At 42.3% G+C, this 24,500-nt stretch overlaps 2 protein-coding genes across 12 annotated transcripts in view; one reads left to right on the forward strand and one right to left on the reverse strand.

Annotated features, from left to right (window-relative positions):
* The window catches only part of MBNL3 (muscleblind like splicing regulator 3), a 112,258-nt gene extending 92,901 nt beyond the window's left edge, over positions 1 to 19,357 (reverse strand). For 6 of the 11 annotated variants that reach the window (XR_006711048.1, XM_045472478.1, XM_045472480.1 and 3 more), the window contains exon 1: positions 18,103 to 18,222. The gene's annotated coding sequence lies outside the window, so the exon portion shown is untranslated. The other 5 variants (XM_045472479.1, XM_045472471.1, XM_045472475.1 and 2 more) reach the window with 5 other exon arrangements.
* LOC123594455 (translation initiation factor IF-2-like) lies at positions 13,804 to 21,720 on the forward strand. Its single transcript, XM_045471195.1, has 4 exons — positions 13,804 to 13,887; positions 16,433 to 16,574; positions 18,059 to 18,999; positions 21,559 to 21,720. The coding sequence occupies exons 1-4, from the start codon at positions 13,804 to 13,806 to the stop codon at positions 21,562 to 21,564; spliced, it is 1,173 nt and encodes a 390-aa protein (XP_045327151.1). The 3' UTR covers positions 21,565 to 21,720.
* The last annotated feature ends 2,780 nt before the right edge of the window (positions 21,721 to 24,500 follow it).

The following is a 24,500-nucleotide window of genomic DNA, read 5'->3' on the forward strand; positions in this document are numbered from 1 at the left end:
TTCAGTTTAATTGAAATTATAAGAGCAAATGTGCACAGTAGTTACTGTGTGCCTGGCACTAATCTTACCTTTTTCACATACATCAATGCATTTACTGCTTGTAGCAATCCTGTGACGCAGGTCCATTATTGTCCCCATTTTCCAGATATGGAAAGTGAGATTGAGAAAGATTAAGTAACTTGGTCCAGGGTCACACAGTGAGTGAGAAGAGCAGAGATCAAATTCAGGCATGCTCCAGAATACGTGCTGCCCATCTCTACTCTGTACTGCCTCCAGTGGGCACAAAAATGCAGAAACATAACCTAAGATTTATAGGCATATTACTAGGGATTTGGGCAGATAATGAATCCAAGTACTTCCTAAAAAACTGTAAAGATTGGGGTGCCTGGCATGGCACTCAGTCCGTAGAGCATGCAACTCTTGATCTCAGGGTCATGAGTTCAAGCCCCACATTGGGCATAGAGGTTACTAAATAAATAAATAAATAAATAAATAAATAAATAAATAAATGTAAAAAAGATTATTCACAGTTCTATTAAGATGTGATTTATGGAGGTACCAATCAATATCAACAACAGGCTCTACTTACGTTTTATTTACCAGTGAAACGTGTACTTGCATTGTATGCATAAAGTTGAAGTCAAGTACGTGGGCATCTGAGATTTAACTTCACTGGACCTTCTTATTGGATGGGTTCAAAGTGGAGGGGACAATGCCCCGGAAGGGATATGCATATCAGATGAGTGGACGAATTAGATCCAGCACGGAATGCTACTCAGGGTTTCAGCATTCCCCAATACGTCTGTCCATCTCCCTGTCACACAGCAGTGGATCTCGGGATCAGCTGTGTGCTTTACGGTGAGTGCCTCAAGGACGTGTCGTATTCATCTTGTCACTGGCTCAATACCTCGTATATACTAAGCTCTCAACAAATACTTGCTAAACTAATGGAAGTGGTGAGCACCTGCTCTGTGGAAGATATTGTGCTACCTGGTGGTCCACATGCAGGGTGGCACGGAACAGTGCCCAGTACACGCTGGGACCAAAAAGGGAGGCAAAGCCAAGAACAGAGTGGGTGAGAGTGGGCCTTCATATAAGAAATCAACTTTCTCCTTAAAGCTGATAGAGTAAGTGGGAGTCCGAAGCTGTCTCAATTCATTGCTTCTCTTTAAAACTAGATCAACAACCCCCTCAATTTAGCTCTTATTTTGACATTCTTTATAGAAAAATGTCTAGGTTCCTTACCTTAATATTAAAACTTATTTGAATACTTGCTTAGGATTATATCGTCAGCACCTAGAAACACGGCTGACTCATGTAGTGTGCTCAACAAGGGTATGCTGAATGAACAACCAATGCAGAGAGAGAGAGAGACAGAGAGACAGAGGAGAGGAGAGGAGAGGAGAGGAGAGGAGAGGAGAGGAGAGGAGAAGAGAAGAGAAGAGAGGAGAGGGGAGAGGGGAGAGGGGAGAGGGGAGAGGGAAGAGAAGAGAAGAGAAGAGAAGAGAAGAGAAGAGAAGAGAAGAGAAAAGGAAAGGGAAAGGAAAAGAAAGAAAAGGAAATGAACAAAACGGAACTGCAAGTGGGATGGAAAGTTGAAACAGAAAATTCTTGTGAGGTCAAATACCAGAAAAACCAACCGGGGATTTAAAATGTGCTGTGAGAGCTGCACGCATTCAGCACAGTTCACGGTAAAATCTCCTAAACAAAAGATTTCTATAAAAGGATCAGGCACCACCACTATTAAATAATAGTATATCTCACCATAATATAACTTTCAAAAGTCTGGTTGCTGTTACCGACAGTAGTGTGCAGGGCAGACTTATCCCGCACAAGGGTACTGTAAATTGAATGATGCTTTCTCCCCTCCACTTCTAAGAGTTTACAGTTCTCGAATTTGGAAAGTCTACAGCTTTTGGACATTCCAGATGTTTACTTCAGTCCAGCAGCACTGTCTTTATCCAGTACTCAGTCTTAGGTCACTAATGCATTGTGAAAGAGACAGACAGCAAACCCAAGTTCCCAATGAAACCTTTTTTATATTTCCACAATATAACCACAGAGATTTTAAGCACAGACTGTGGAGTCAGTGGGTTAAGTTCAAGTCTTGACGCTGCTGTTTACTAGCAGAATGTCTTCAGACATGCTACTAATCTCTCTGAGCCTCAGGTTCCCCATCTGTAAAAAGGAGATAAATAATAACACCAACACCATAGGGTTGCAGTGAGGATTAGATGAGAGAGTATGTGCAACGTGCTTATCACAGTGCTTAACACAGAGTAAGTAACTGTTTCCATTAGAAAGGAGTACAGGGCACCTGGCTGGCTCAGTTGGAAGAGCATGTGACTCTTGATCTCGGGGTTGTGTGTTTGAGCCCCACACTGGCCGTAGAGGTTAAACAAACTTTTTTAAAAAGTACAAAATTATATTACTTCTTCCTATCACTTCTTTTTTTAAAAAATGTTTATTTATCTCACTTTGAGGGAGGGAGGGAGGGAGGGAGAGAGAGGGGGAGAGAATGAGTGGGGGAGGGGCACAGAGAAAGAGAGATGAGAATCCCAAGCAAGCTCTGCACTGTTAGCACAGACCCCAACTCGGGGCTTGAACTCATGAACTGGGAGGTCATGACCTGAGCCAAAATCAAGAGTCACACATTTAACCGACTGAACTACCCAGGCGCCCCTTCCTATCACTTCTTAATATGACCTTTCCTTTCCTTTTCTTTCCTTTCCTGTCCTGTACATTGTTCTATAGTTAGGCCTATTCTGGTACTAAAAACTGGTTATAATCAATATTAAATTTGAATAAAAAGGTATGATCGATTGATTTTAGGCCAGATATTACATGGAAAGGTACAATTGCAAAAGATCCACAGCCACTGCATATCTATAATACAACTGCACTCTACTATAGAACTCAGGTTTAAATATCAGTCAAAACTGTCCCTGTGTGTGTTTGTGTGTATGTGTAGAGGAAAGGCACTTAGCACTTAGGATGCCCTGTTATAAACTAATAAATATGTAGTCTGTAAATATGCTTTCCAAACCAGAAGAAGACATGTCTGATATACTTTATTACCAAAGCAATTTTCCGAAGTTATAGGTATAGTGATCACCTGGTCAAAGACTGCTTTGGAAGGATGCCAGGGTCGACATGCTGTAGAAAGCAAATTGCAAAAGTCACACACACCCCGGATACCTGATTTCTGCCCATGCATTTTTGTAGATTTGCTTTTTTTTTTTCACGTGAATTTGTGTAGCTTGTGGACTGGAGTCAGATAAATTGGCCTCCTTCCCCCTTTTTGCCAACCGTTCTACACATACAAGGTTGCAGTTTTCAATGCAAATACTGGAGAACCGAATTCTTGCCAAGAGAAGAGGTTACAGAACCTCTGAATGTCAATATGCGTATTAAGGAGCATGAATGCTGTACCGGGAACTGAGGCCAAATGGAAGCTAACCTGTTGAGACGAGAGGGAGCTGCAATGATGAACAAACACAAGAGAAATCAAATGGAATTCACATCTGAAGACGTGAATACCCCTCAAAGACAGTAAGTCCGACAAAACCAGACTCCCCTGACAGTTTTCTACATTATTTTGATTTTAATTATTCCAATATTAATTATTAATAATTTTAGTTATTTGAACTTCACTGTGCAAACCTCAGTTACAAAATACGAGTTCACTGTGCAAAAGGACTCTGAGAATGTGTTATCACTGATACTGGTGAAGCCCAAAAAGGATCCATTTGCAGATTCAATTTCTTTACTGAATCCAATAAGTAACTGTAATAATAATAAACCAGAGAGCAGACCCTGGAGGAGGAACTGAGGTAGCAAAGAGGTGTAGTTAATTGGTAACATGGAACAAACTTTTGAAGAGGTATCAGATTAAATTAATTCGTTGAGAGGCATAGAGTTCACAACTTTGATTACAAACCTGTTTGATTCCCTCAACACAATAGCCTTAATTTAAACCGACCATATGAACTTGCCTTCTTGTGCAATCCTTCCAATTATCAAGCAAAGAGTTAGAGAATGTTGATCACAGATTGAATAAGCTCCTTTATGCTATTATTTTAAGTTTGGATCTGCTGGGTGTTTTTACTTGAACAAAGTAAAAATACATCCCCAATAACTTAAATGTAAAACCATTTAGTTTGCTTCTCTATTTAGGATACTATAGATACCTATTTTCTCCAGGCTCAAATGGTAAGGAAGACATTTAAAGTAGAAATCATTAACAGGAAATTAAGAGCAAAAATTTCACAGTTATTTTAGCAATCTATTTAACAAACATTTTTCCTGGGGATGAGGGTCTTTTAATCTAAGTCACTATTGATTTTGTGCAGTATACTCTGCTGGTAGGAAGATGTTATGACACTATTTTGATTCCTGTTGATGGAATATTCTTAAATTCTTATCAACAAGTAATATTTGCCCAGTAACTTGAAATGCAGCATAAAAAAACAAAAACTAAAATTATAACCTTATATATATGTATATATACATGTCCTATCACATATATATGCCTAGATATTTTGGGGGGGAGATAGGGAATATAACTTTAATGCAATTTAATCCTCAGAATGTGGTATTCATTGTAACCATCAATTCCCAGGCATTCCACCTAAGAATCCCTTCTGCTCCCCCCCCCACTTTTTTTTAATCTGGAATATGTGGCAAAATAAACACAGACTGGGAAATGCTGGTGTAGATCATTATTAGTACCTTTACAATAACTTCAAATATTTAAGTTTTTCAACATGTCGTCAAATTTGCATCATTTTCTTCTTTAGAATAAAAAGCATTTTTCAGAACCTCCAAGCAACAAGCCTTTCTCTTTGACTAGAATCAACAGTAACCCAGACATAAAATACAAGCTTGCATTCAAGATATTTTGTACCAATAACTGTCAGCTTCTGAGAAAGGAAGAATAAGATATGTTCTAAAAGAGAAAATGGGGATGGTGATTACAAGAAGGGGAACTGAATCTGGACCCGAGGCTTATTTTTTTAGTTACACATTAAAACAGAAAATCTACAAAACACTGAAGTTGCCACATGCAACACAGGGAAGGTGCTGCCCGTGTTGAAATTTCTAACATTACGAAGGACTGACCCGGGATCCTAGTCTAAAGGTACATCATAAAGTAAAAGTACATCCTTGGCAGTTACATTCGCATCTTCATTATTCTTTAGAGCTTTCCTCACCTTGTCTTTCATTTGCCTGGAGCCTGACCTATAGAAAGATGTCAGTCACATTTACAGAAATTCAGTAGCAAGGACAGGTCTCTAAAGAAAGCCATTGAAAAACAATCTTACCTATTCCTTTGGCTGAATTCCACTATCTTGGTATTGTTTTGTTCAAACCTACCCCAGTTCTTTTGTGACAAGCTTAATCCTATACCTTAAGGGCAAAAAGAATAAAGAGGAGAGTTCTTCGTGGTTTACTTACTCAGACTGCACAAGTACTACTGGGCATATTACCACAGACGCTGTGCCAGGAGGGGAGACACTCCGTACATATTTGGTGATTTACACACACTTCTCATGTTCTACGTTTGGTGAGTGAAAGGAGGATCAAAGATCACATTCCGCTTCACCTGAGTGTCCTTGTCAGTCGGTGAGCATTACCTATGACACTCCTACCTTAAAAACACAACAAAACTCTTACTTCCCTCGACCTTATTTCTTTGTGAAATTCCAACATTCCTCTTCTTAGTCCTCAATCAAAGAGAGTCCTCCTCTGCTTTTCTCCTTAGGCTGTCTCGTCCACTCCTAGGGGTAAATGACGGACTCCCAAGGTCTTGCTCTGTTATTTTCTCTACGTTCTGGACAAGTTTAATCCAACTTCATTCTAGGGTTTTCCACATGCTCTTTCACTCGACAGCATTTTCCTGACCCCTCACTCTGCATTCTCTGCTATCTCCCGTCCCACTGCAGCACCATCGACCAGAGAGCCAAACCAGTTTTTCTGTTCTATCCAAGTGAGTAAGAGATTGACGTTGGCTTGACTTATAAGGAAATAAATGCCTTCGCTGATGGAAGAGGCAGGCCACAGGACACGAGATGGTCCTCAAATGATGAAGAGAAACGTGACTAGACAAAGAAGAAATTATTGTGTGCCGGGGGTAGGGCTGTCTTGAAAAGCGAGTGAAGAATTGAGGGTGTAATCTTTAGCTTGGTAACTTTCAGGTGCCAAGGAGAGCACTTGTATTTCATAGTTACAGGAAAGTTTGCCAGAACAAAATGAAAGTACCTAGCAGAGCATCTGGCATACAGTAATTGTTCGATAAATGTCAGCTGACTCTAAATAAACACCCTATTATAGGACGTTTTTATTGGGTGTGAAAGTGGGGGTTCAAATTTTATTCCTAGATATAAACTCCTGCCCAGGAATATTAAGACTGATTTAAAAGTATAAGACGTTCCTGGAGGCGGTGGTAGTAAATGCTGCCCCTCGAGAACTCCAAGAGCCCCTGTCACCCGGTCTGGACCTACCAGCACAAGGAAGCGTCAAGGGAAATCACAGGCCTCTGACATCCCACCTCGTTACCTTCTGTGCCACACAACTCACACCAAGCAAATCGGAAAGGAAGCCTTAATGACACAGAAGAAAGCCATAGGTGTTGACTGTATTTTCTGCCTTCCTATTTCCTAAGTCTGCTCTGCTTTGGGAAACCTAACTCATTTTCACTTAGAAACCAACCAACCTCGCGTTCCGAAAGGGTTTTGTTTCATTTGAATCGTTACCCATCACGAGGAACAGTACGAGCCGGAGCTCCGACATCACCGGGCTTTTGCTTTCCTTACGCCTAACCACCGCAGGCTTCCAGAAAGTGCTAACGGTTGCAATTCTTCTGAGGAAGGGGTCTTCCTCACTTCTCACTTAGGAAAACCTCTGCCAACAGCAACGCCAACGTCTGAATTTTCTTTTGGCCAGTAGGGTTCCCCCCAGATGAGGAATATGGTATAAGGGATTATCCTAGCCAAAGACAAGCAAATCTATCATTTCTCTTCCCTTCCGTCTTCCTTCCTCATTCTAGAAGACACTTTGCCCTCACAGTCTCAGTGCCTTCTGGGGGGATCTTTTGTTCACAATCAACAAAATGAACTCGCCCGTTGAAGGTCTTGAGCTCTGTGTATACCTTAAAGTTTAAAGTGTAATTTGGCAGATGTGGCCCGCGAGGGATCATAATATCTCACCGACAGACTGAGAAAAGTAGAAGGCCGCATGAAATGAGCGGTTGCTTGGGGTTTAGTTGGCTTTAGCATATCTTCTTACATAGATTTTTCTGATCACCAATCATTTGCCCAGTGTTCCCTAACCAAAAAAACCAGAAGGCTTCAGTAAAAGAAGGAGCTGATACCCCAAACCAGTGACTAATCTTGTTTGCCTAAAACACACAACCAGCCATATGCTTGCTGCAGCTGGAAACCCTGAATGACTCCTGTTCTGTGCATGTTGTTTATGGTGAAAGCGACGCTATAAGCAAACCTATCCTCTGGCCTAAAAACATACATATTGGTGCTTCCTAAACAGCTTTAACAGAGCAAAGAAATAGCTAAAAAGCTGTCACTCCCAGGATCTGGAAATGTCTGTAATGAGGTATTTTTTGGGTTTTTTTTTTGGTGATGGAGTAACACTTTATTATTGTGCTTAATTTGTTTTTCATCTCATTTCATAAATTGATTGCTAATTACACAACTGTTAGCCGTGTAAGTCTTTTTCTATTCTTAAGTTTTAAATATGGCTTATCTGAAGAGGGAGATGAGAACTCATTTGTGACAGAACTTAGTTACCAACTCATTAGAGCTGAGATTATATTTTCTTTTCAGAGCAGTAACTTGAGTTTAACATTTAAATGTCTATGATGAAAAGCCTAATTTCATTTCAAATTCTCCGAGTTGAGAAAGCAGCAGTGAGGTTTAATCACACTGGCAAGGAATTGGGGCGGCGGGGGTGGGAGGGGGACAAAGACAAGATCCTTATGATCCAACTGGATGGAGATGCAAAGTGCCCCAGAAAGCAGTATTTTCCTCCCCTCTAACAATTAGTGAAGTCAAAGGAATATGCAGAAATTGTGCAGGCTTCTAAGGGTGTTTCCAATCTCCTAAATAGATCACACTCAGTACTTTGTGTGACTAAATCTTTTTTCTTTTCTTCTACCGGGCTCAATTCTCATTAGTATAAAATAATAAAGAGAAAGCCTATGTGGCTATTGTCTTCTCTATTTGTATAACCATTCGCATCAGTATCCTACGTGTATTTAACAGATGCTTGGCTTCTGCCTCCCATCCACAATTTTTAAACTAATTTAACGTGTGCCTTTGTTCACTGCAGAAAACACAGCCACGCTCAGGTTTTCTTCCAATGTATGGTAAATGTGCACATTTATATTTGTTTCAAAATCAGCTTTTTTCCTTGCAAACATATTCTCTCTGGATATGACCATTTTTGATTTGTAAAAACCAGAAGCAATTTTGTTAACTCTTTTAACTTACATTTAAGTCATCCTAAAATAAGGTGGGCTTTTTCCTACATTAAAAAAATTTTTAAACAATTCTTTTGCTGCTAAGAGCAACTCAGGCCCATGTATCTCAAGATCTTTAGTGTTGTTTTTTTTTCCCCCTAAGACGTCCTTTTTTGGCTTCTGTTCCCAGCGAGCACTCTTTTCTGTGTCTCATGTTTTAGCAATACCACTTGGTAAATACATAACACTTGCACAAAGTGTATCTCCTCAGGATTACAAAATACCATAGACACTAAACCTTATAGCATTCCAAGAGCAATACATTCTCACTTCTCAGTTTGAAAAACAGACACATAACTCTCAAGGTACTTAACTAACATCGCTCAGCATATCAGCCCCCAGTATCCCTCAGTATCCCTCGACCACCTTCCCCTCAAAAACAGAGGACAAAACATTTCTGATCCAGTTTGAAAGAACATCCACTAAAACACTGACTTTTAAAACTTTTTGACAGCAACAAATAGTAAGAAACACATTTCATATCCTAAGTACCTATGTGTACGGATCTGAAAAAGTCTCACCCAAAATTGCCAACGTTACTACATGATATATTTTGACATTTTCTTACAATTGTATTCAATTTTGTTTTAAAGAAAATGTTAGTCACAACCTACTAATGAATTTCATTATGCACTAATGAGCTGTTGCCCACCACTTAAAAACTACAACGATAAAATGAATAGACTTTTCTTGTACAAGGTAATGTTGTTGGATCCGTATGCAGTAGGGTAAATCCTCATTAATTTTCATGCCATTAGTACAGACTGTGGTAACTAAGCCTGAGCCAGCTTGAAATATGTTTTTGAGTAACCTATAAGGAAAGATTCTGTTAAAATAATAATGTCAAGATGGAAGGGGTTACATACCCAAGATACTTCTAACGTTTCGGGATCATTATTTAAATGCAGCTGTGTTGTTAATTACAAATGAGTGTTAATATTCAGGCCAATAATCTGCTTAGAAAAATCTTGTCTGTTCTTAGTCCAAAATGTTTTGTAAATCAGAATATGGTCTTTAACGTGAGCTAGCAAAATTGTAGTGTATTTTCACTTTCAAACTCAAGAATGTTCAAAAAATAAACTCATGTTTTAAACAAGCTTATTTTTTAGTTCATGCAGTCACTGTTTATAAACGTGCTGATAGTATCTTCTAATGGTATCATCTAATAATAACAATGGTAATGGGTATACAGTTCATTTATAGAGTGTTTTAAACTTCAGAAAACTCTTTTGTGAGCTGGTAAGGACCAGAAATCCTTGGATTACTGAATATTTTAAAAAGCGTATAATGACATTTGCCAGACCCAAAAATGAAACTTAATATTTGGTTTATCGTGCATGTGACAGATTACTCAATCCCATGAAGAAACCCAGGTGTCTGGCCTATAATGATTGCCCGTATTTGAAAGAAATTAACATTTCAAGGTAAAGGATCAAGCTAAGTTCTGAAGTGGGGGGTGGTATCTATTAAAGAATTCAGAAGAGATGTTTATCTTTCATGAACATCGAACATTTTGGCAAATCGAAGGCTTAGGAAGCTACGGGAGTGAAGGACAGGCCGGGAAGTCAGGAATTCCTGGATGTGAACCTAATCTCAGTCTTACCCTGTTTTTGCTCTAAATCAATGCCAAACTGTTCACACCTCAGCTGCTTTATAGCATGCAAGAATTATACTGGGGACAAAACTGTTTCCTGGGAATGTCTTAGGTTAAATGGTTAATATTACAGCCCTCAAAGGTACTTCCATGCAAGGCAAAGTACTCCTGCACCTTATTTACCTTCATTATACTACGGAATCAAAATGGGATACTGGTGTCCTGTGAAACTGGCCTGGGAAAGAGATCATTCTTTCCATCCCTAAGTTCTTGTCCACTTTAGCAATGGCCAGTTATTCAACCAATTAGGAAAGCCAATCATGTGACCTTAAAGGTTTTTAAGATAGCTGTTAACACCTGTGAGCGGAGCATTTTCCCACAGTTACTACCTGGCAAGTTCAGGGCCATCATTTTTATTTGTCCCTTCTCCGCGGGGTCATCAGCCGAAAGGAAATGCCCTACCCAGCGGAGTCTTGATTTGGCAACCTATGGGCAAGTCGGTCAGCTCCTGTCAGGGAAAGAAGCTCCGTTTTCCATCCCATGAGGCAGCGCATCCATATGCAGCTCCGGGTTCTTCAAAAGGCAGAATGTGGTTTCACTTTCTCCTCACCGCCTCGTGATAAAAGGGCCCTGGTCCCTTCGTGGCATTTAATGAATGGTCCTCTCCTCCTGGCTTTGGACTTTTGGCCTTTCCAACCAGTCATTAACTGGCAGGAAATGCCCTCCTCAGAAATCACTATTGTGTAAATAGAGCTATAAACTTTCGAAGGCCAGTGCAATCCCAGACCCTCAAGCTGCACGTGCGTGTGTGTGTGGGGGACTCCTGATTATATAAAAGTACAGCCTTCCAAATTAAACTCAAACCACATGATACAGTCCATAAAATATACAAAACATGCAGTCCAGTGACAGATTTATTGTGGCCTTACAGAATAAAGCAAAAGAAAATTTCTATATGGAAAACACTGCTACTTTTGACCCAAACAGCCCCCAAACAGGAAGTTAAGAGCAAATCAGCCAGCTGTGGTCTCACTAAGTTATGAAGGAGACCAGCACAAGCGGCATTTCCTGTCACTGCTTGTCACCGTTCCTGGGTGCCTCTGTCTGAACTGTTGTCTCGGATGGCTAAAAATACAGAAATTTCTTTGGGGAATAGATGGGAGGCAACAAGTAGGCCTGAAAGTGAAAAATGTGACTTTTACCAAAAAATTTTTTTTTTTTTTTTTTTTTTACTTAGTACGGGCCACACAACCAGTCACTTGAATGTGTGCATTTTCATGCCTACAGGAATGGGCCACATTAGTCAAATAAGCCTTTAGAGCCAGATATTAGACAGCCTTGTTGTTTCCTGTTCATTTAGGATCAATTTTCAGAATAGCAAGTTCATTAGTAAAGGGAGAAAGACAGACTACAACCTTCCAGAGAAGAGGGACTCACTTTACTTAGAGTTGGTTTCTCTCTCCCCCGCCTCTCTCTCACCATCCCATGACAGGACTTCAAAGCGTGTGCATGGATGAGAGCTTTCTAAGGGAATCGTTTTTCAGGTCCTTTTATTAGTATTACCATTATCACACTCTTTGCAACACGTGGAGGTATTCCCGTCTTTTTCCAGCAATGTGAAATGCCAAGATCTATGCTACATTGTTCCAGCCTGTCAACTTCTCAATTCAAAGGAGCTTTGGATGGGGAGTTTTAGTGAGAGAGTAAAAGCATCCTGCCCTTCTATGATCAGTACGTTGAAGCTCTCAGTATGTACAAATGGGTCCCCCAGTAAAACCAGGTTTCTCTCTCTGAGAGGGAGGATTTATACATGGCAGCAAGGCAGCGAGTTGCCCAGTCAAAAGTTCCGCCAAAACCTGAAGTCTTTCTCAAACAGGCCCTCTCTTGGGGTGCCTGTCAGTCAGAGCCCAGACCCTGGCTTCAGAAAGCTGGCAGAGCGCTTAGTGACGTGGCCTCTGACTGCAGCTGAGACCACTGCCAGAGGCATTCATGAGACAGATTGGGTTACGTGGTACCCCGGTCCTTCCCTCTCCTGTTTTCTGTCGTTTGAAGCCCTTAGCGAGAAAATGGGACCCTATAATGGGTCCTATTTTTCGCTTCATCCTTCTGGGTGAAATAATGTCTTTCTTCATGCTCTCCAATTGCTTAGGAAAAAATGCTGACACAAATGAGTTAAGAGTTTAAATTTTTGTCCAAATCACTTCTGAAAAGAATACACTCCTCTTCTTTGCGATCGTCATCCATCACAGACAGCAAGAATTTTGGGAAATGTCAACACGCCCTTTAACAAAAGAGCACCCACAACTGGACCATTTGTCGAACGCGAACTTTTTGGAGTACGAGCACAACCTCCACACGGGCACTGAGGGGAAATGTGGTCTCCACTGTGCCATGGATCCTGTTGAATGTGTCCCTGTACATTTTTTCAACGTCTCAGGAAAAGTGCTACACAGTACACGAGTCCAATCATAATAAAGCAGCTACCTTAATAACATGTGACAATCTCATTTTTCTCAGTTTGTAAAGCACAAAATAGAAATTAGACTGAGGGGTATATGCCCAAGCTAATATATACACAGTGCTTGTGTTTTGCATGGTTTTGTTTTCCCTCCTGAAGGTGGAAGTCTGCAAAAGGTGAAATACGAGCTCTCTGGTTGTTTTGCTAGTGTTTTGTTTTGTTTTGTTGTTTGCTAACAGGCCACTTATCCCCCCACCCAAAAAAAAAAAAAAAAAAAACCTACCGCCTTGCTTGGTCTCTTCATATTCCCACATCAGGGGAGACAGCAAAGGCTGTACTTAAAGACCGATGGTCCCGCGGGCACAAAAGATGATTGTGGTTGATGTGAAATGGCAGCTTGTGTCTCTTCAACCGTGTGGACTTTGCTTTCTGGATACAGTAAAAAGAGCTGCCATTCATACCTGTATCTTGGTAAATAAAAACCTATGCAAATTCAACCTCCAAATAGGCAATCAGTGCTTAACTGAAAATGAGACCGCTCTCAGTGTCCTTTTGGTTTGTGTCTGTGACCTCATCACTTTATAAACTAACTACACGTGGCATGAGGCATCCAAGTCCCATTTTGTTCCTTTTTTTTTTTTTTTTTTTAATTCTGGTACAATGGTTTGAAGAACTACTTCTACATAACTTCTTGTTGAAGACTAATTTCCCTGGGATGGGAGGGACATACGGCAAATGCAACTACAGGTGGCAGATTACCAGCTGGCTCGCAGGCCACTCCTTGAGGACTCAGCCCAAAGGCTGCCGCTGCTGCTTGCTCTTCCCTGAATCTGTTAGAGTTGCTACTGCACATTCAACCCAGGCTTCAGTCTGTGGTTGTTGTGGTCACTGATTTGTTTGGACAGTAAAGATAGAGATAGTGCTACCTGAAATCATGGGAAAGATGCTCATAAGATATACGAAAAAGGCAGACTAATCTACGCTTCTGTGTGTTCAACACGCTTTTCCTGAGAACCTACTATGTGCCAGGCACTGAGGCTATGAGGTAAGGAGACCCAGCAACCTGCCTAACGAGTGACCTGTACATTCAGGGAAACTTGAAGAAACCCGAAGAAACAGTTCTCAAACTTCCACACCAATTGCAGGGAATGCCAAGAAGCTCAGGATTCAAAGAATTCGATGGGGATGGGTTTGAGGCAATCTGAGTGATCCAAAATGGAAAAGAAGAGCCAGCTAACGGCCAGTCGCTACGATGCTCCCATGGCCGCTGGAGATCAAATAGCCTGTCGGAAGTTTCTAGTGCCAAGCCCGTGCATTTCTGTGCAGACTGCTTTTCTCAATTGGAAAAGCCCTTTGAGTTCACCCACTGTGCAGGCATAAAACAAACTCCTGCCTAAAACTGAAAACAAATCACTCCTACTCATAAGCCAACTCAGCGCTGATGGAAGTGGGCCTTGAGAGTGCACCTCGTATTTAACAAGCGTGCCTAATTGATTCCTAAATCTCTAACCAGGCTCCTTTCTTACCCTTACCACTTTGTTCTCACGGCTGTTAGAGAGTTCTGGGATGACTATGCTTGAGTTTCTTGAAAAGCATCATACACATGCAGAGGGCGACTCTGTATGTGTGTTGTATACGTATGCACGGGAATCTACATGTGGATATACATGTATCTTACATTCACGTAAATACGTACGCCACATACGCACGCACGCGTGCACGCATGCATTTAAATCAGGCTTCCTTTCATTCTTCCTTCCTCTTGAGTATCCTTTTTCTGAAAGTTAACTGCCTGGAATTGAATAGGTATTTTCCCATAATCTTCCAGGCAGAAATCAATGCATAGCTGTATAAATTGCTCGAAAATGACAACTCATTAATGCACGCGTGCACTCGTAAGCTCGTGTCGATGTACCCAGACAGCTTGGGAATACGTTTATTTCTCACATGAAAATAAGGTTCCTCTTCCCAGATTGTATGATGCTTCCCGCCAATCTTTTAAAAATACATTTGATACAAAGTTGAAATAAATGATGGATTGATCCTGTGTTTTTCCTAGAATGATCTGAAAAAAAAAATCCATCTGATCCCTTGCAGGTCACATGGATGTCATTAACACCTGATAATGTAATTGATACCTTATTTCTCCTAATTCTCAAAGTTGTCTTTCCAACACCGTCATGTGGCTGTCTTGAGGCAATATATAACTATTCAGGAAGAGCAAGATGCCTCAGAACCATCTGGTTTCCTTAAGATCTGAAAGCCCACATGAATACAGATGTAATTGCTTTCTGTTTTGGTCATAATTCGTGTTTGTTCGTTGTTTGGTTGGTAATTAAAATTAAACTACTTGCTCCCAAACACGGTTTATTCTCCTAGAGAGAGAAAAAAAAAAAATTCCCACCTCATTTTACCTGAGGTACAAATTCGTTTCTATTTTTGAAATAACAACTGTATCACACCGGAGGAGAGGCAGAAATAGCCCACAAAGAAACACCGGTTCTGATTTCTGTTTTCTGACATCACATACATTGAGAACTGGGTGGTGGGGGGATCCATCGGTTCAGCCTGCGAGACACTGTTTAAAAAAACTCAACAGCATGGAAGGAAACTGAACAAGCAAAGGTGAGTGTGGCCTCGTGCTCTCTCAGACACTTGATAGTTTTAACATGGCAGTGAGTTTTATCTACCTTTAATGATGGGATCGTATTACTTGTCAAACATGTACTGTATCTTATTCTTGTCTGCCGTGCCCCAATCCCTGTTTGTCATCCTATCAGACAACATGAGTTATTTCCAAACGGAAACATCCTGCCCCCTTCCTGAATCTACTGCAGGCTAGAAGGAGGAGAAATGTACAATTTTAGGAATGAAAATCTTCATCACTGGAGGGCTTCTCACCCCCTTCCTCCTCTCACCTCCTTCTCACATCTAAAGAAAGCTGGGGAGAGAACAAAATTGTACCTCAAACTATATTGTCAGCATCTGCACAGCGGCCAAGAGACCGTCACTGGTCCAGCACGTCCACTACAGTACAACCTCAAAAGACAAAACCTTCCTCCCCCCCCCCCCCCCAGCCCACCCCCAAGTTGCTGTGGTTACTTTTTCATATTGTAGAGCTGGGCGGATATCGATACACCTACTGGTCAGGAAAATGAATTACACCAGTGTCTAGAGGTACAGAGTGAGAAGCAAATCGAATGCAGACAAAGTAGGAAAGTGCACATGCTCATCCACTTGAACTTGTTACGTTCTTGCAAGTACACAAAAAATGGACTGTTTCAATAAAAGCTGTGCACAGAATCTGCTCCTTTGTGAGTTTACAGATTACTCGCTTTTCTTTTTGATTCAATATTTCTGAAGTATCTACGTTGTGCAAAGCACTGCTTAGGTAAAAGGTGGGTGCAAGAGAATACCAAAGATATTTTGGATACCAGCTGATAATCATAGGTTTTATCCCCCTTAAAAAGCAGCTGTAGTGACAATGCCTGGAGTGGACAGTTAAGGGAAAAAAAGGTACTTTATAATAGTCCTGGGAATCGTTGGGAGTGCTTAAAGCAGCAAAGGAAATTACAGAAATGAAGTAGTTCTTAGAAGTAGAGCAAACCATGCAGTCACCACCTCCAGCCTAGCACCAGATCAATTCTCTCTCAAAATATTTTTTTTTTCCTGGCAAACTCCTTCACTGATGTTTTCACATAAGGTCTCTAATCTCACCACTACATAATGCTGCAGAATGTTCGCTGGCAAAATTTCCCCGTAACATCTCTGACACTCATTTAGCTTGACTACTCTGGCCCTAAGGTTTCGTTTTTTCACTTTTTTTTTTTTTTTTTTTTTTAAGGATTCATTTGGTCCAAAGTCATTCAGCAACAAGGCAGCACACCAGGAGGCAGAGTTTGCTGAACTGGGATCCAGGTACATCATCTCTAAAAACGGGAGTTGTTTTGGGTCACACTCCAGCCCCTTCCCTGGGCAAAATGCAGGTATCTATTTACCTGCAGGAAGTCTCCTTTCGGATGTGAAGCAATGAAGTCACCACACACTTCTCTCAACAATAATCTGGCAAAGCTGATGCAAAATTTATTATATAGCAAGTTCCACTGTAAACAGTTTAGCTTTGTCTTTCTAGGTACACCACGGCACCTGGGCAGGAAAATTGCACTGTCTTTTAATAGGTGCAAAACAATCTTTTTCACCCCTTCCCAGAGGCTTGCTAAATTTAATAGCAGGAGAGTCTGCCCAGCCAAGTAGCTGTTATTGCTTGGGGAGAAGTAAAAAGTGGACAGAGGCAGAATAATATCGGCTGGCTATGGGCAAAAGCCCTTTTAGACTATGTTTAGGGAAGTTTCCATAAACATGAAGGCATTCTCCAAAGGTACTGGGAAAATTTTTAAAAACAGCTTTGGAAAGTATTTAAACATTTGCAGAGGCAAAAAAGAAAATACAAATATAATTAGAAAAATCTGAGGTCTCTGGTAAAGCCTCATTGTCAACATGCCTTTTCTCAGAGGGGGGGAAAAAAAACCAACCTTGGATGAATTGTATTAAGGATTTCCAGTCACTTGGTCACTTGTACTGCTATTTCCACAGTCCACTTTCCAACCATTATATCAGTAACCACCCAGACTTATTGATTAAACCGGGGAGTCAACGTAGTGAAAAATTAGCAGGCATTTCAAAATTAAATCTTGCAATAATTTTGTTTTAATTGATGCTTCCCGTGAAGTGAATGCATGTGTAGAGATAGGATAGCAGCTAATAATCATGGGCTTTATTCCATATGTAGGGATCCATGGCCAATTAAGCAATTTAGGAACATCCAGGAAAAAGGAACTCCTTTAAAACACACTACCTTAATTACATCAATACAGTAAACTCACCCTCACTGTTGTATCTATATATATCAATCAATGAACAGTAGTCAGAAAAACAATAGGTCCACCACAGTAATATTAAAACTACACAAATGAACCACCTAAATGCTAAGTTTCGTTATTCGTCTTGATTTAATTTCGTTTTCTTACCATACCAGCTTACTGTGTGAGTGCTAAAAATAAGGTTACCTTTCAACTGTCTTCTAAAATCTATCCTCATGCCCTTCAGATGCCGGTAGTAAAAGCAAGCTGCCAAACGTGTCGATCCAGAGCGGGAAAAGACACGGCTGTGCAAGGAAGCTATGGCACTGCTCGCGGTATCGCTCGAACACGGGGAAATTAGTTGTTCAAAGCATTTGCCCATGATACGCCACGCAAGAAGTCCGTTTGAATTACAAACAAATAGAAACATGAAAACAAAGAAGAACACCACCGCGGGGGAAAGTAGAAAACAAAAAAGAAAGACGGAAGGGCAGGAAGACTAAAAGATGAAAGCCATAACACTGCAACAAAGTTGCAGGATTACTTTTCCTTCTACTTGCCATTTGAAAACTAAAGTTTAAAAAAGGCATGTGATTTCGTCGGCGTCCTAGGAAGGCAGCCGCTCTCACACACCCCAACTCGTCCCCAGCCTTACCTTCTGCTGCTAGCGCAAACCCAGCGGCTAAGGGGTCCCGCTCTCAGCGGCAGCGGCGGGGGCAGCGGCAGCGGCAGCGGCACATGCCATCTGTTAGCGGCAGAAGCAAAAGCAGCGCTGCGCGAGGTGGCCCCGGTGCCGGGAGAGCCTCTAGCAGGGGTGCGTACTGAATGCCGCCATTTTAAAGCGAGGCTCCTGAAATCATTAGATATAAGCAAATTAAAGCCCGCCCCACCCACAGAACTTCAGGGCTGGGACGTGCAACCCTCCTCCGAGTCGCCGCTGTGGGGTGTAAAATGTCAAGGCGAGACACACGCGCACGGGGACTCCCGGACGGAGGCGACGATCCCTGCGCTCCCCGGGCCCCCCTGCCCCCGCCCCGGGCTCCCGCGAGCCTCCACTTCAGACCCCGAGGCGAGGGGTTCTTTTCTCCCCAGCGCGGGGACCCCCGGGGTCGGTGCAGGCCGGAGCGCTGGGGGGCGGGGGGCGCCCGGGCCGGGGTTCTCCCCCCACCCTGCTCCCTCCCCCCTCTCCCGGGCTCTTGGTTCAGTCCGCGCGGAGCACACCTCGGAGCTCCCGGCTCCCTCTCGGCGGCGGGCGTGGGGCTCCCGCCCGGGCGAGCGGCTGCCATGGCAACCCCGGCCCCAACCCCGCCCGGCCGCGCCAAAGGCGTGCCCTGCACCCGCCGGCGCGGCCGAGCCCGCCGCCGCCGCCGCCGCGGGCCCCCCGGTGCCCCGCGCTCGGCCAGCGGGACGCGCAGCGGCAACGGCGGGGGCCCGGGGGGCTTCGGGTGCCAACACGGAACTCGCGCGCAAGTCCGCCGGCCGCTCGAGCGGCGCGCGGACTGCCCCAGCGCGGGACGGCCCTCGGCCGCCCGGCCCCGCCCCGCCCGGCCAGGTAAGCGCGGCGCGCCCCGCACCACAGCCGCCGCCAACCTCACCTGGCTCGGCGCGCGCGGCTCTCGGGCCCGGCTGGCCGCTGCCGACCGGGCGCGAGTCAGACGGCGGGCGGCCCCCGCTCCCGCGCCCACCCGTGGCTGTCCTCGGCCTCCTTCCCGCCGCTCCCAAAGAGCGCCAAAAGTCGCGCTCCCGCTCCCGCTCCGAGTGCGGGCACTTTCTTCCTGCAGGGCGCTGTTGGGTCGCCCAATGTATTCTTTGTGTGCTCCGTTCATTCGTGCGTGGTTCTCGGAGAGCGCCGCGCGGGCTTTATTCTCAGGGGGTGTGGCGCCTCTCCCCCCAAACCCGGCGGCCCAGCCCCCGCTGCAAATGCTCTCTGCAGTTTCTTTATTAAGGCAACGGGGGACAAATCGTAGCGCTCAGGTTTTACAAAAGCGAAAACAAACAGAGCTCGCACATATCCCCGGAGAGGGGGGAGGGAGGCGGCAAAGTTTCTAGAGCTCCAGGAACTGGAGTGCCAATGAGAAATGCAGTGTGCTTCAAAGCTGTACGCTCAGTGTCACTTCAGATACGGATAAAGTGAAACAGGTACTTGCAAAAAGGACCATAGTCAATAAATATATCGGCTGAATGAAGGCAAAAAAAAAAAAGAAAGAAAAAAAAAGAAAAACAAAACAAAACCAAAACGCAACCCCCTCCCCCCCCCCCCCCCCCCGAAAAACAACTCACCAGCTGCCTTCCTGGGATGTCCCTTCTGTGAATGCCCCAGTCCTTGATTTCCCTTTAAGAACCTCAGACAGGAAAATGTTGATCTGTGCCAATGGTTCCCCTTCTTCGATGGAGTTTGAAGGGCGGCAGGAGCCTAAGGTAGGGTCCCAGATACTTGTCAATGGGAAATGGGCAAAGCCAAAGCAGTTTTATATTTTGATTAAAAAACGTGCATCTGGACAGCTAAATTACCAGTTTTGATCTAATGCAAGTGTAATAGGAACACCAGCTGTCCCTTAATTGGAGCCCCACAATAATAAACGCGTGCTTTTATTTAATTTTATGAGGACAATTGTAGTTGATAACACACGCATATGCGAGATCCTCAGTGACAAGCTCATAGCAATTCATGGGCTGCTCTCCTGCCATGAACTGCTTCACCCCAGTACCGAGTTCTACATGCTCTCCACAAAGGGTAAAAACATCGCAGGAGACATTTAAGTAACAGGTTGAGGAGCCTAGTGAAATCTCAGGCTAATTCTCCTTTTTAATTCTGTGGGACTGATCCAAGTAGAATTCTCCAGCTGATTTTAGGCAAGAAATCAATGTCTGTTTGTTAAATGCCAGATAATAGTGGCAGGATCATAATGGTTGGAAGGAGAACACTGGCACAAAACTACCCTTTAAATAATTGAGATACCCCCTCCCCCCACCAAGGCAATTGGCAAGCATTGTGAAAGTTATCAGGACAATGTGCAGGGACAGCATCTGATACTTTTGCAGTAATGGGTAGAATCCTAGCATAAGTCAAACAGAAGGCAGGAGTTGCTAGTTTTTTGAAAAAAAGGGAAACAGGAAAAAAATGAATTCCTAACCGCCTCTCTTCACCTCCTTTTGAGCTTGCCAAATTACCTGCACTGCTCTGAAAATCAAACTTGGCTGACATATAGGAAGTGGCTTTGGCAGTCCAGGAACTACCACAACTAAAATTAAGAGGTGTTGGCTACCACAGAAGTCTGGAAAGAAGGGCAAGGCTGAATTATATAACTTTATACCCAATGATCTAACAAATGAGGAACTTTTATCACGGTGAGTCAACAAAGGAGTCTTTATGCTAAACATGGGTCAACACCACTGCTTTTACCTCTGTCCACCATTGCAAACCACATCTCCTATGAGGCACTCCAGGTTTCCCTAATCCCACACAAACTGGCTCCTTTTTATTGTCATTGCATTGGTGAAATAATTGTTTTCTTATGAATGTAAGGTCATAAATTGGTCAATTTGCATAGCTTCAACATATTCTTTGGCTTGAAATTTCTGATCCGAGAAAATCGCAAATGTCCACATGGGAGAGGAAAATAGCCTTATAAACAAATTTTAGCCTAATAACCTGTCCCCCTTTTATCCAAGATGGTACAGCCTCCACAAATGAAGCCAGGCAAACTTCCCTGCCACCAGGTCACTGGGGAGTGTTTTCAAAGAGTGGAAATTGCTGTCCCGTCCCCTCAGCATTTAAAAATTTTTTTTAATGTTTATTTATTTCTGAGACTGAGAGAGACAGAGCATGAGCAGGGGAGGGGCAGAGGGAGAGGCAGACACAGGATCAGAAGCAGGCTCCAGGCTCTGAGCTGTCAGCACAGAGCCCGATGTGGGGCTCGAACTCACAGGGTGCGAGATCATGACCTGAGCCGAAGTTGGTCGCTCAACCGACTGAGCCACCCAGGTGCCCCCCATCCCCTCAGCATTTTAAAAGGGCTTGTTTGCTCTTTAGGGTAGACTTACCTTGGAATTACTTTCCACTTTAGTACTTAGAGCTAACCAACATTTTCTTTTCTTTTCTTCACCTGAGGCATGATTGGGGGCACGACCGAGGAAAAATGGAGTTGCACACTGACTGATCCACAAGATGACTTCTTAATGTATACACATTATTGTCTCTGACTTCTTACACTTGTTCCCCCTTGCTTTCTGGGTGAGTCTCAGAACCACTACTCCTGAGGGATCTTCAAAGGTAAGTACCTCACAATGCCTGTATTTACATTTTCAGTCCTGTCCCTCTGCCCCCAGTCAAACAGAGGTGTGCAAAGCAAACATTTAAATACACTCAGGGCACATGCTCTCGTGCTCTCACTGTGTCTTCATGCTTGAGCATTAAGTAATGGGCATTTACACAGACAGATGGAAGGCTAAAACTCTAGCTAAGGATGTAGCAGCCTCTCAAGTGACATATTCTTCCAATAAATATAATTAACTTTGACTGAGGCAGGAAAGAACTCTAAAAGTTATGTAATGGTTTAGTAACAGAAGGATTATTATAATCCACAACCCTACGGATGTTGCTGTGTTTTTAAAGATGCCGGACAGGTGGGGTTCTTGAAAACTCTCAATGTATTCTATCAAAATTCTACTTTTACTCCCATCAAGGCATATAACTCATTTATTATCCTCTTCGAAAGACTGTCAGTGGATACAGGCAGGGTCATGCTGTGCACAAAAGGTAAAAGAACTCCCTTCTCTTTTGAACCTGTAGAATTATTCTCACCAGCCTCGCACTATTAACAAATAGTAAGTACTATTTGCTGCTGTTGTGTTCTTGCTATGGCTTCACAGGCTGAAGCCCCACATGGCATTTGTGGTCATTCCATACAGAAGCCTCTGGCCATTTAAGGGTGGTTGAATAGCTACAAGACATTGATTATTCATCCATCTCTGAAGAGCCTTTTTCATTCAGAGTTGGGGATTGGGAGTCTGAGATTCATGAAAAGGTTCTGACTAATAAATGGGGGAAGGGGAAAGCAGAATTGGGTTGTTAAAAAGGTTTAGACGATCAAAGAAATGTTGGCTTCTAAGGTAAACTCTTTGCAAAATGATGCAGACTGTATTTCTGACAGAAGAAGAGAGAAGACAATGTAATAACTAATTGCATGCCAAAATAATTTTGAGCTTGATAATAAATGGATCAACAATTCTCAGGTTGTAAAGAAAATTCTTGAAATTCACATTTTTCTTTCACTTGGGCACAGTTGTCTGAATGATCTGGACATGTTCTAATAACCCGAGAAGAAAACAGGAAAAATATTAAAGAGTCACATCCTCCAAAACACATCTGGGCCTGATGCATTTACAAAACAATTTTTTCTGCAAGCCTTTGAAGAATATATTATACAAATTATCCTTGAGTGTTGAAAAGTATGGTATATTTCTTAAAATTCTTCTTAGAGGGAAATGTGGTAGGCATGATACAGATAAAAATGATGCAAAAATGTAAGAATAATACAAAAGGTAAGAATGATATCAAAAAGAAAAGCATGGGGCCCCTGGGTGGCTCAGTCCGTTGAACGTCCGACTTCAGCTCAGGTCATGAGCTCACAATCCGTGAGTTGGAGCCCCGCGTCAGGCTCTGTGCTGACAGCTCAGAGCCCGGAGCCTGCTTCGGATTCTGTGTCTCCCTCTCTCTCTGCCCCTCCCCCGCTCATGCTCTGTCTCTCTCTGTCTCAAAAATAAATAAAAACATTAAAAAATAAAAAAAAAAGAAAAGCATGGCCTGTTATCACTTAGGAATATGATAGTTATAATCGCACCAATTTAATGTGGAAATACTCCATGCCAGGTACTTTTTGTTTGTTAGCTCATTTAATCCTTACAACAATTTCTATGAAGTAAATATTTCCTTATTGAGAACAGAAAAGTGAGAATTACTCAAAGTAACAAAGTAACAAAGCTACTAAGTGGCAAAGCCAGGGTTCAGAGTTAGTTATCTTCTAGGATAGGGCCCATGCTTTGAACTATTGTACAGTACTGAAGAAAGCTCTTATAGGGTCCAATTGGACTTAAACTCAGACAGTTGCTCCTTTCAGTACACCATACTTCCTCTCACTGATGTGGGCATTTTAATAAAAATGCTACCAATAAAATACCCCAACTTATTAAAATAAATTTAAGCTCGGGGTGCCCAGGAGTGGCGGACTCTTGATATCGGGCAAGGAGCCTGCTTGGGATACTCTCTTTCTCCCTCTGCTTCCCTTCCCCATTTGTGGGCTCTCTCTCTCTCTCTCTCTCAATTTTTTTTAAAAAAGAAAAAAAAATAAGTCTAAGCATTGATCCAGTATTGTTTATTCCAGAAACATAACGATGACTTCTGCCAAAAATCAATATTATTGACAAAAATGCATGATCATCTCAGTAAATGAAAAAAAGGCATTTGATAAAAAATCAAACTGCTTTTTATAGTCAACATCTTTTAGATATAGAAATAATGAACTACCTCTTTCACATGATAAAGAATGTAACTTCAAAAAAAGAATGTAAATTTACGAACAAAGAAATAATCTACCAATTGGAAAAACAAAGTTGTTTCCCATAAAAATGGGACCAAAACAAGGGAGCTTTGATTCATTTATAAGTTCAGTGTTTCTGAGAAATTCTTATTTTGGTAATAAGGTATGAAAATAAATTAGAAGTGAATATTGGAAAGGAAGAAATTAGAGAATTTTTAGACATTAGAACATACCTAGAATATTATATATACATATGTATATATGTATATATATATAATAGAATATTACTCAGCCATCAAAAAGAATAAAATCTTGCCATTTGCAACAACGTGGATGGAACTAGAGTGTATTATGCTAAGCAAAATGAGTCAGAGAATGACAAATATCATATGATTTCACTCATGTGGAATTTAAGAAACAAAACATGAACATAGGGGAAGGGAAGGAAAAATAAAATAAGTTAAAAACAGAGAGGGAGGCAAACCATAAGAGACTCTTAACTAGAGAGAATAAG

Source organism: Leopardus geoffroyi, chromosome X (assembly GCF_018350155.1).
Source record: "Leopardus geoffroyi isolate Oge1 chromosome X, O.geoffroyi_Oge1_pat1.0, whole genome shotgun sequence".
NCBI classification, from domain to species: Eukaryota; Metazoa; Chordata; class Mammalia; order Carnivora; family Felidae; genus Leopardus; species Leopardus geoffroyi.